The sequence below is a fragment of the Pseudorca crassidens genome, chromosome 8 (assembly GCF_039906515.1).
Source record: "Pseudorca crassidens isolate mPseCra1 chromosome 8, mPseCra1.hap1, whole genome shotgun sequence".
Classification (NCBI taxonomy): Eukaryota; Metazoa; Chordata; class Mammalia; order Artiodactyla; family Delphinidae; genus Pseudorca; species Pseudorca crassidens.
The window spans coordinates 25,264,740-25,277,792 of record NC_090303.1 but is presented as its reverse complement, the minus strand read 5'-3'; the positions used below and the strand labels follow the sequence as shown (position 1 = coordinate 25,277,792).

Genomic DNA, 13,053 nt, shown 5'->3' with positions numbered 1-13,053 from the left:
GTTTAGCCATAAGAACTGTCATATGGTTCTCATATAATATACGCTCACAAGTTAGCTGGTAGTAAATAATGCTGTGACTTCAAAATATAGCAAATACAATGCAGTAAAAACCTGACATAGGATCTATTCTAAAATACAGTATTAATCTTAATTTCTGAGACAAGAGTGACTTCCACTAGTTTGTGTGTGTGTGATTGTAAAGAAATATACAATTGAATAAGCATCATGTGGCTTTTTGGGAGAAACAATACTTAAATGACACAAAAATTGTACTCATATTTTCATAAATAGATGTATATAATCCCTTGATTATTTAAACTATTAACTATTTGCTGTAACCTTAAAATATTTTTTTTCATTATCATTGACTTTGAGGTTCATTTTGCTTTGCAAATTTTATAAACCCAGTGTGATTTTAATATTTCCCTTCTTCTTACTGAATATTTTAATTTATCATTAAGGTTAAAAATATTAAGAGACTTAACTAACCCAATTAAGTGATATGCTTATCCATATATACTTTTCAGCACTGATAATAAACAACTGATCTACCCCTGTACTCCCAATGTTCGAAGAGTGTTGCCTTTCTTCTCTCTTATAACCATGTTCATGTCCACGATTCATTGCTAAGAGAATTTCAGTTGCTCTATTTTGATTTGTTGCACTATGTAATACAATTGAAGCTAATATGTAAGTGAATCTAAGACAAGAAATTAAATAGTTTGCAAGTAACTTTAATTTAAATAATGACCAACTTACAAAGGATGTAACTAAATTTTTGAAATGCTTAAGTTGGTGATATGTAAAAACTAAATACCCTGAGTGAACCTTGATTGGATCCTGAATAAACTTTAAAAACTTCATAAGGGATATTTTGGGGACAAGTAGTGAAATTTTAATATAAAATGTGTATTATATAGTATTATTAAATAAATATTGATATCTTTAGTATAATAATGATGTTGTTCTTATGTACGGAAATTACTTATTCTTAGAAGACACATACATTTAAGGGTGTAAAATTATCATGTCTGCAACTTATTTTCCAAAGATTTTCATATATGTGCATACACAGTATATACATGACATATACTTGCATATGAGAGAAAAAATAAATATGGCAAAACACGATTTATGAGTCTAGGTATACCATCATTCATTGTATTCATATATCCACTTTTCTGTAGTCTTGAAATTTTTCAAAATAAAAACGTGAAGGAAAATTCTTATTCTAGTAAATGAAAATTTTTGCTTAGCTTTATACTAAAAATCCATGTTCTCTGTATCTCTTGTTCTGGAAACTTTTTAGTATCTCTGGAAATGGTTTGAAAGCATTGACTTTTGTAAGAGAATTGTACTTATTTAAGAAAAAATTATAAGGAGGAAGATGCTAGTGAGTTTATACTTTGGAGTTATCATCTTAGAAAATTTTCTATGAATGTCTCTAAAATAAAAATTTACAATATTAACTTGGAATCTAGCATTTACCCAGGATGTACACATAATAGGAGGTTCATCTATCACAAGTGGTAGATGGGGAGAGTCTGAATTAATTCAGATTGAAAACAAGGTTAAGTACCCACACTGTATTTGAAGCATTGAACAAAAAAATGCAGATAATCAGACCACCTTTCTTTATGAAAGCTTAGGCAATCAGAAGATTGCAAAATTTAAACTGAAGTCTTTTAAATGTGGTATAATTGGCGATGTTAATTCTAAGTCACTTGTATATACTTCTGTGCTTTATAGGAGGAGCCGACGACAAGATGTGAGACATGGAAATCCATTGACTCAATGCAGAGGATTTAATCTGAAAGGTAATTAAAAGTGGTCAGACTTGGTAAAGACTAACAGTGCTCAGTATCACATTTCAGTAAGGGAAACCTTGTAATAGATTCAAGTATGTCATTTTAAAGAAAGATTCACTATAAAAAATTGGTGATATTCATATATGGTAATTAAAAATTAAATATTATTTGTATGTATACTAAGAATTTTGTAAAACAAAAGTCCGGGAACACAGATACTTTGGATATGTTAGTAGGTAAGTCTTTCACAAAGATAGTAATTATAGATTTTCTTAGACATTATTTTCTTTCTGAAGAAAAAAATTTACTTATTTTTTTGTTTACCACTGAAGAAAATATAACATCTTGGTTTTTTGTTTTTTACTGTGTTAAATTACATAATGAAATTTACTATTTTAACCATTTTACAGTGTACAGTTCCGTGGCATTAAGTACATTCACAATGTTGTGCAACCAACACCACAACTTTTTCATCATCCCGAAGTTAAACTCCATAACCATTAAACACTAACTCCCTATTCCCCCTTCCCCAGCTTCTGGCAACCACTGTTCTAATTTCTGTCTCTATGAATCTGAATACTCTAGATATCTCATATAAGTGGAATCATACAATATTTGTCCTTTTGTAAATGGCTTATTTCACTTAGCCTAATGTCTTCTTCAGGTTTCATTCATGTTGTAACATGTGTCAGAATATTTTTTTTCCTGTTTAAGGTGAAAACATAATCCATTGTATGTATAATATATATCGCATTTTGTTTACCCACTCATCCATCAATGAACACTTGCACTGCTTCCAAAAGTTGGCTATTATGAATTATCCTGCTCTGAACATGGGTGTACTTTAGTGCCTTGGTTTTACAGTTTACAACCATTCCATTTACTTCTGGCAGTCCTGCCTTGTATCTTACAATTAATCTAATTCCTTTCTTCCCATCCTGACATGGAGATATTATGTTATTATACTTTTCCCACTGACCCCCTCCCTCCACCTCCACCCCACCAACAGAGGGACCTTCCTCCAGGCTCACCAAGGTGCTACAGAGGTACTGTTGTTAACTGTTAACACTGAGATTCCTGTTGCTAATCTTTTTGAGTCTGGGCATTTTTGTTTTTATTTAAAGAATGAAATTCTTGTCACTAACTACACTAACTACAAGAAGAAAATTGAGACACGTTTTGCTTAATTGTTCCATACATCTAATTGAGGGAATAAAGCCAGGTTACTATTTCTCTGTTTGCTGAGTATTTTATAAATCCGAGTGTCAGTCATAGTGGTAAGAGTATTTGCAGCGGAGGTAATGATGAACAAACAGCGATGTTGACTTTGTGTCAAAACCTGAGCTAAGTGCTTTTTCATGGATTATTTCAGTGCTCAAGAAATTATTCTGAAGTAAGGTCTATTCCTATTCCCACTTTATGAATGAGAATTCTGCCCATGTCTAAGCTACCACATGATTATACTAAATACTCTTCCTAATTTAAGAATTTCAGTAAAGAATGTCTGAAAATGTCTGTTTTAGAACGAAGTAAAACTGAAGCACAGAGATATTAAATAACTTCTCTAAGGTTACACAGCCAGTAGTGATAAAGTCAAGATTTTACCTCGGCTAAAATCTGATTTCAAAGATCGTTTTCTCAACCATTACATCCCACTGTGGCCACACCTTGCTTTCTGCCTTTTCTGCCTTTCCGAATTTAATCTATACCACACTGAGTATGGAGTTTAAGGGTGGGATGAACTTGGCTTCAGTATTGCCTGGCACTTACTGATTCTTTAACTAGGATATGTTTCCTCATAACTCACAGCCTCAATTTGTTCAGCTATGAAAAGCTGAGAAAATTTAATTCACAAAGATGTTATAATAATTAAATGTTCAAGATGATATTAAGTGTATTCCTTCGTGTAAAGTAATTCTTGAATAAACACTGATTCCCTTATATCTTTCTCTCCTTCCCTTTAGGTTAAACAAACCAGGCAAACAATGTATAATAGTCTGCTTGTTAAATGATTAAGACTGCCTTTGGAGTTTGCCATAGTCGCTCACAATTTTATAGAGAAACAAACATTCAAATAATAGAATTCCATTGTCATCCTCTCTCCTTTTATTTTTGCTCTTCAGCATATAGAAATGCAGCTGAAATTGTTCAGTATGGAGTAAAAAATAACACCACTTTCCTTGAGTGTGTCCCTAAGTCTCCACAGGCATCTATCAAGTGGTTGTTACAGAAAGACGAGGACAGAAGGAAAGAGGTAAGTAACTCAGCAGAGCAGCAATCAGTCAGGGCTTTGGAAAGAGCATTAAATCACCATCCCTCAGTGAGGTTCAGATCAAATGGAAAAGGAAAGACATATGAACATCCTTTAATGTCTCTGGGATGACAAGTGCCACCTTCTTTAAAATGCTTTGTCCACAGAGTTGACGGATTAATTAGAAATCCTTTCTTCCTGCTCACCTCGATAACACAGTGATTAAAACAAGAGCTTGTGCACTCAGATGGGGGTATTGATGTGAGGTAGCATTTGTAAAAGAAACAAGATGTGTGCAAATCCAGAAGCTAAGTTCTCATACAACAGCTTTGTGTGATTCACAAGATAAAAGGGGCTTTTAAAAAAGTTCAATTTTCCTCAGCAGAAAATGGTAAAGAGCATTTTTCTGCTGTGTGGTAATCTGTTTCCATTGCTTTATTATTCATAACTCCTGGGGTTTTGTTAGGTAATATGTGGAATCACTGTGTATGAGACCATTGCCTTTATTTACTGATATGTAATAAAAACCTCGATTTTCAAATAAAAGGACACTTATATTATTAACCTTTCACTGATTGTAAAGAGCTGCTTTAAAAGGAAAACATTGTAGGGCTTCCCTGGTGGCACAGTGGTTGAGAGTCCACCTGTCGATGCAGGGTACACGGGTTCGTGTCCCGGTCCGGGAGGATCTCACATGCTGCGGAGCGGCTGGGCCCGTGAGCATGGCCGCTGAGCCTGCGCATCTGAAGCCTGTGCTCCGCAATGGGAGAGGCCACAACAGTGAGAGGCCCGCGTACCGCAAAAAAAAAAAAAAAAAGGAAAACATTGTAAAACAGCATAGAGTGAAATATTATAAATAATGAATTCCATAATATTGATATCACGTTGTCCTGACAAATGAAAGGATAAGAAGAAAAATATATATGTATATATATGTATATATAAACCGTTAAAGTAGCCTAGCCTGCAGTGGTACTAACAGTACATCATAAAGTCTGATGTAGCAAAGAGAAAATAGAGCCTTCTGCATTTGTGTGTGTTCTATTGTAGGCAGTTTTCATACTACATATTAGATTAATGAGGGCTATGTAGAATGGATACAATCCCAAGATATAGAATACAGGCATTGCATCAAAATTACTGAAACAGATGTTGGCTCTTTATGAGAAAATACTTCCCAATTCTCAGACCTGCCTATCCAAAGATGTTATGAGCTGTTTAGGAAATTTTGTGTCCCCTGTCACTGGAATATTAAACCATAGGCTGATGAACACTTGCATAAGATGAGACATAACTATCAAAGATGAGCTCCATGCACTTCAGGGCCCCTTCTTGCCCCAGATTTCCATGATATTAAATTTTTTTTTTTAGTTTTTTCATTCATAAAAAATTATTGTTTGAGACCTATTTTCTTTGCTATCAAATCTGTCATCAAATTAGTCTTGAATTTTCTGTAGTCTAATTAATTTAAAATTATTTTGAATGGATATAGAGCATAAGAATAATTGCCTTGCAAAGTAATCTGGGGTAAAATTCATAAAGTACTATGATGATTATCATACAGAAATGGAATTCTTAGATTAGAACATGACATGTGGACATGAACCATCCTTCCAGAGAAAGTCTGTATGTGTGTATGTGAATTGGAAATCCAAAACTCAAACGGGGGCTTACCTAACATAGATAACATGCTTTTCTTTTATTCAGTAGAAAGTCCAGTGGAATAATATATAATGAGTGAATGTAATTTCTATTATGTAAAATTGAAATAAATGAATATATACAGTCTTGAATAGATGTCACAGGAATTACCAAATGAAATTTAAAAGGGAATGGATCATAAATTTTATCACTTTTATGGTATTTCTAATGTTCTATTTCAGAAGGTTCAAGAATGTGGAGACTCAAATATGACTATATTGATTTTTCTTCCAATCTCAAAAAACAGAAGAATGCCATAATTTAAGACTATGAAAAAATTAACTCTAATGTAATTACGAAAATCTGTTCTGTCCAGAATTCAAGTAGATCACAATTCCACTCAGTCTCACTTTAGTTGAATAAACTATTAACATTTAATTAAATTTATCTTAATTCTTCCTTAGTAGTTTAGGCAAACATACACATATTTCTCATATTAATGGTGTGCAAATATTGAACATTTATTTTGAAAAGTAAGACAAATGGTAAAAAAAAAGCATGCAGAGAAAAATGCAAATAGTTCATATTGAATAGCATAAGTGAAAACTAAAAGCCCTCCTCTTCTCCACATCAAAGGCTGCTAAGAATTATATATTCCTCCAAATAGTCTCCATAATCTTCCTATTTTCCTCTCTCTCTTTCTCTGTCTCTGTCTCTCTGATACATACACACAGACACACAGAAACACACACACACACACACACACACACACACACCATATCAGTACATGTGGAACTGCCTTATTTTTCTTGGCTGCATAGTATTCCACTGTATGAACATACCTTAAGTTTTCTGAAGCTATCTACTGGTTACATTATTTCTTGTTTTTCCTCTTATCAAAAACATCATGTAAATGAATATCTGCATACTTGTATGAGTATATCTTCTATATAAATTCCTAGAAATAAAATGTCTGCACTGAATATTATATACATGCTAATAGATATTATCAAATTGGCCTCCAAAATTTTTCCCAATTTCACACAAATGGAAAAGGCTTTCTTTTCTTTTCTTTTTGAATGCATTTCTACATTACTTAAAACTATTTTCAAGGTGCATTTAAACTTTAAAAATTAAATGAACATAAAAAATTTTGCTTTATATATTTCTGTCCTTACTTTTTCCTAATCTCTCTTTTCTAGTTCTGTTCTATTTTTTGTATTTCAATACTATATTTTGCCTTCCCTTATTTTTCTTTGGGTCAAATTTCTTTCTTCCCTCAATGAAAGAGCATTCCTGAGTATACATGTGAAGGAACTACTTACCACTTAGGTTTTTATGTGTTCATTGACAATACTATAGTGGGAACTGTAAGGAAATGGATTTCAGCGTTTAGTTTATATCTAGAAAATGATATTTTTTCCAGTATAAGCCTGTAAAGTAATTAAATATTCACCTCATAGCTTCTTATTACTTTTCCTTGGAAAGTAAAACCACTTGGAGTACTTACAAGATAATGAGTTCCAGCTTATTTTTAGTCATTCTTTGTGTTAGATAATAGGAAAAAGCCCTTGATAATGTTCAAAATGCTTCCTCTGCTTATAAAATTTTTAGTTAAGGGAATATTCATTCATTCATTGAAAAAAAGGCAAAATTCAACTCTTTAATTGTGGCTTCATGTTTTTACTCAATAAGTGAGTATTTTTGTTACAATAAAAGGCAAGAACTATAGGATAAAATAGACATTTTAAACTATCTGTGAATTTCATTTATATATGTTGACTGTGATTTACATTCCAGAAACATCCCAAACTCTGGCTTATATGTGGAGAAACTACTTCTATACAAAGGGAATGCACTTTAAGCTATTTTGGGCAATATGAGTGATAACTTCACCCTCTCTTTAATAGATTCAGTACCGCTGAGACTAGAGTTTCTGAGCAAAAAAAAAAAAAAAAAGGCAATGGAACTTACCAAAAATCTGTGTCCACTAAGAAGGAAGTTAACACTCTGTATTGTTGGTCATATCTTTTTAGAAGATATATAGAGTTGGCTATTCAGAACTTTGATATCTCTCTTTTAGGTCAAGCTGAATGAGCGAATCATAGCCACTTCACAAGGACTCCTGATCCGCTCTGTTCAGAATTCTGACCAAGGACTGTATCACTGCATTGCAACAGAAAACAGCTTCAGGCAGACCATAGCCAAGATCAACTTTAAAGTTTTAGATTCCGAAATGGTGGCTGTTGTTACAGACAAATGGTCTCCATGGACCTGGGCCAGCTCTGTGAGGGCTTTACCCTTCCACCCAAAGGACATCATGGGGGCGTTCAGCCACTCAGAAATGCAGATGATTAATCAGTACTGCAAAGATACTCGGCAGCAACATCAACACGGAGAAGAATCCCAGAAGATGAGAGGGGACTATGGCAAGTTAAAGGCTCTCATCAATAGCCGGAAAAGTAGAAATAGGAGGAATCAGCTGCCAGAGTCATAATGTTTTCTTAAATGGGGCTTATGCTTCCATCAGTAAATGATCTGTCTTCAGTGATCAACTTCTGAGCAAAGAATCTTGTGCTTTACCCATGGGAAATTCCTGAGAAAGGTGGTTACTCACTCCTAAAGGTGAACGTTACATGAACTGAGTATGCATTTTCTTGTATGATATTGACTAGCACTAGACATGTCATGGTCCTCATGGTGCATAGAAATATTTAACTTAACCTAGATTTTATTTATCTTTATTTACCTTTTCTTCAAAACCAATATGGCGACTATAAAACTAGAATTCTTACATCCCTTAATTGAACTAGGGCCATAACCTGTGATCTTCCATCCTTGCTTTAAGGGTTTAGAGTTCTGTCAATCATCTGTATACAAGACCAAATGCCAAGTTCACAATTTTTACATAGTAAAAGTTATATAAATGCATGTGACAGAGTAGTTGTCAAAAGAAATGTAGAATAGAAAAGAGACAAGGAAGAGGGAATCTAAAACACGAGCGATTTTCATAAAAAGATAACATGGAGTTTATGTGCTTCCAGTGAAATATAGTATTGGTTACTTTTAAGATTGCAAAAATTATCAGTTTTTGATATCTGTCATTGATCTCTGTTCCCTTGTTTCAGGAAGATAAAAGGACACCTAACCATTAATATCTTTAATTGGAATTATGTCAGTGAAGCATTTAAGTTTATATTGTTATGTAATCATCTTCCAAACAAAAGCACTTTCTTTTTTGGAAGTTATTTAAGTTATTCTAGATTCAGAGAATATAATCTTACACAATTTAATTGATAAATGTGTTTATTCTAATTTTCTAGTTTGTATGGCATTTTAAAAAATATAAGAAGAAATTTCTTTTGAAATATCAAACTTGTATATGAGGACCGAAACCATCGAAGTGGAAAAAAAATAGAAAAAAACAAGGTAGAAAATGCAATTTTATTGACAGAAGTTTATTAAAAATGTTACTAATTTTTAACTTCAATAATTAATTTCAATGATTAACTCACTTTTTTTGTTTAGCAACCTCAGATATCATACTGATTTTTAAGTCACCGATTCTTTTTTTTTTTAATACTCTTTCATGTATGCTGGAGAGATGCTCATTTTGTGGAGAAGTGAGAAAAATTCTAATTTGAACAAAAATAGACATACTTTATTTTAAAAGAATGTTGGTACATTATGTTCACTGGTATATAAATACAAATGTGGTAAGTTTGTGATGAATAAAATAACTATCTTCTAATTGTATGTTTGGATCCTTTTATTAGAGTAATTTAAAAGTGATTTTTTTGTTTTACTCCAAATAACAACTAGATGGGATAAGTATAAAAATTTTCTTCATATCCTCACATTTCTTTTAAAAACACAACTTTTGCTCTTTCATTTTACTTAGTTTTAAAGACATTTTCATGTTTCTAGGTGCAAACAGAACTTATATCATACCTAATCAAAATCTAATACAAAAGTTTTATTTGTAGTTAACAAGCCATGAAGAAGGTAATCAAGGTAGATATATTACCTTCCTAAGCACTACAATATAAAGCGTCAAGAACTAAAATCATTGTCAAAATGAATGTAATCACTGATCAAAATCTAGGAATAAAGTTTATTATTTAAATGGTGGTAAATTATGATATTATAAGAGGAAGCCTCAATGGGGCAAAAATAGCAGTTAACAAACACAACATAAATAATGTTTATTCAAAAAAAACCTATTAAATAAAAGCTATTGTTCCAAAGGTATATGATTCTAAAGTAGTCTCTAAAGGAGTTTGTTTTGCAAGTAGGTCATTATTTCTACTCTACTTGCACAAATAGAAATGTGCATAAAGCCAAAACCATCTTCTGTATTTATGGCCAATCTATTCTATGTACAGAGTTGAAAGTAAAATTGTTTTAGACGCAGAGGATAGGGTAAACTATACAGGTCCCCTTGCTTCATGTAAACCCAAACTGATAGACAATAGGGTGTTTAGTGTTGTAACATTATTTGTGCTATTTAATATCTTCTATTTTGAACATTATTAAATTGTATATACTTTTATTATTTTACTTTTAAAATTATAGAGCCCCTCTTGAACAAAACTGCCAAATGTAAAGAAAATTTTCTTTCTTAAAATATTGTTAACGTATACTGAATGTTGGTGGTTGATTGGTTGGTTTTATTTTGTGTAGTTTGACGGTTCAATGACTTGATATGTTTTCCATTTGTACATAAAATTTCCTAGAAATGCACTTTTTTTTAACAGTGTAGGTTTGTGAATAGATTTTAGCATGATGAAACTGTCATTACAGTGAATGTTCACTCTGTTAGAAAATGTAGTTAGCACAGTATTATTTAATTGGATATTGAAGAAATCATGTGCCTGGCAAAATAAAACATGTTGAATTCCCCAAGGATGTCTTTAATTTTCCTTTTTAATGTTGGGTTTACAATTTCTTGTTGGCATGGTAGAATCTACTGACTCTCGTAATTGTTCTTTTTTTCCCTGTTTTATTTATTTATCCTTTTTTTGTGTGTGAAAGTAATGCATCTGGATTTCAAAATACAAAACTTCCAGAAAGATATACTTGGAAATCTCTCCTTGCACTACTATCTCTCCTTTATGCAAGTCCTACCCCAGAAGGATCCAATGTTCTCAGTTTCTGTGTGTATTTCTATGATGTTTTATAAACAGCAAGCAAATTCATGTTTGTTTTCTCTTTAAGAGGCATGGTACATCCATTCATGTCTGTGGACAGTTATTCAGACTTGTGTCCACAGTGGGGAAAAAAAAAGTATAGTTTATAAATACTTGGGCTTTGGAGCCAGACTGCTAGGATTTGAATCCAATCCTACTGTCTTATCATGGGAAAGTTATCGAATCTCTCTCTGCCTCATTTCTCTGCCCAAGTTCATCCCAGTAAAGTGTTAGGGCAGAACATATCATAGAATAAGTATTAATAAATTTCTTAATATTTGTTTATTTAGAAAGTGACATATTGCTAGAACAGGAAGGAATATTTAAGTTGTGTCCTTTGACAAGTTAAATGCCAATGGTCTAGGCTGGGGAGCCTGCAGTCAGTGGATCAGATAACACCTTACCAAGATAAATGAGCCTTTATGAAAGTGAGGGAAAGGAAGCCACAGGAAAAGAAACAACAAAATATAAAAGTAATCTCAACAAATCTTCCAACATGATGATTCTGCACTACTCCCTAATTGTTTCATTTCTCAGTATCTCCCTTGCTTCTATTTGAACTTAACCTTAGTTTAAAATTTTTTAAATGCATTTCTTACAATTTTAATGCATTTCTGATGCTTTGTGCCTCCTACCTAAGTGAAAAAATTTTTTAAGGAAAGGATCAGTTTCCTATATTTGCTCTCTGGCTAAAGTCAAGAGAGACACCGCAGCTTTGTTTTGCAGCACAGTCAAGTCCATTGAAAACTTCAGTCTAGACAAGGAAAAAGCAGACTAAGTAAAATGGTTACTTAACCCGTGGCATTGAGAATTTCTTTGAATTTTATGCATGGTGACAAAGTTGTGGAAGACTATTGTGAAAAATATTTTTTTTTCATAAGATTTATCCCACCATCATTTTATCCAATCACCTTTTGCACAAAAATACAAGCCCCTCTGCAAAATCAAAACCAATTGCAACAAATTCTGTGTATGTGCCATTCAGTGAACTTCACTGTCAATGAATTGTTTTTCCTAAGGGGCCTCTGGTATATATTTCAATTTTTATGATTTCATAACAACTTTACTTTCATAGTGCACAGGTATTGAGAATTGGAAGAACTACCTCCAAGATAAGAAAATGCCATCTTCACTCTAGTGACTAATGTATTTGTCTATGTACCTCACAAAATAATACTTTCCACACAGGTTGAATTGTATATTTCTCAGGGCTATTATGTTGCCATGCTTGAGTGTTACTTACATAAAGTGCTATTAAAGAATGACATTATAACAAACACATTAAAACTATTTATCCTATGTAAGGTTATCTCTCAACCCCCAAGTACAAAAGTGGGGTGAATTATATTCCTTAAGTGTTTTTTCCTCTGAATTATAAACATGCCATCCAAACATTTTATGAGATCAAAAACGTAATGATTTCTGCATTGTCAAATGGATATATGATGGAATTATTATAAAAATCAAAGCCATTCCTATTGTTTCTCTGGATATTTTTCAATATCTTGTTTAATTTTTTCCCTTTCACTGATTTGTGTGGGTCGGGGGTGGAGAGGGTATGGTTAATAATCAACTTCCCTTCTCTGCTGCATCATGGCTCATCAAACAGAGAACTTGGACCTTCAAAGTATCTTCTGAGTTGATGAGAACTCACAGTTGTAAGCTGTGAATAGGAAAAGCAACCATGGGAAACAAAAAAACTGAGGAGGTACTACCCAAGCCACATCTGCCTGGGACATTCATTGGATTCCCAGTGATATTTTAATGGATGCAGATGTATGTGCGTTGTATCCACAGATCATGCACTTCGAGACCCACAAGCCAGCTATATTCAATTTTTTTATTAATTCAAAATGAGTCTCAGTTTCTGCTTCAAGTTCCCATTCCAACTTCTCCACTTAAAAATGATACAGCCTGGGAATGTTATGCTCCTCTTGATGAGATGTTGCTTTCTCTAAAATTGGAATTATAATAATATCTTTCACATGTAGTAGTTGTGAGAATTAAATGAGTTAATACATGTGGAATTCTTATAGTACCTGATGCATAGTAAAAGCTCAAAAGCATAAAAATCACTAAACAAAAAAAATCTTAAATGAAGAGGTATATGAGATGGATGCAGCATGTTTTTCTTTCATTAATTAAATTACCTTGGATGAAACAA

At 32.8% G+C, this 13,053-nt stretch overlaps 1 protein-coding gene across 1 annotated transcript in view; it reads left to right on the top strand.

The window, feature by feature from the left end:
• SEMA3C (semaphorin 3C) overlaps positions 1–10,605 on the top strand; it is a 186,685-nt gene extending 176,080 nt beyond the window's left edge. The window contains exons 16-18 of the mRNA XM_067746073.1: positions 1,750–1,817; positions 3,932–4,062; positions 7,784–10,605. Coding sequence (XP_067602174.1) covers positions 1,750–1,817; positions 3,932–4,062; positions 7,784–8,197 — 613 coding nt within the window. The 3' untranslated portion in view covers positions 8,198–10,605. The remainder of the gene's footprint in view (positions 1–1,749; positions 1,818–3,931; positions 4,063–7,783) is intronic.
• Positions 10,606–13,053: the final 2,448 nt, after the last annotated feature.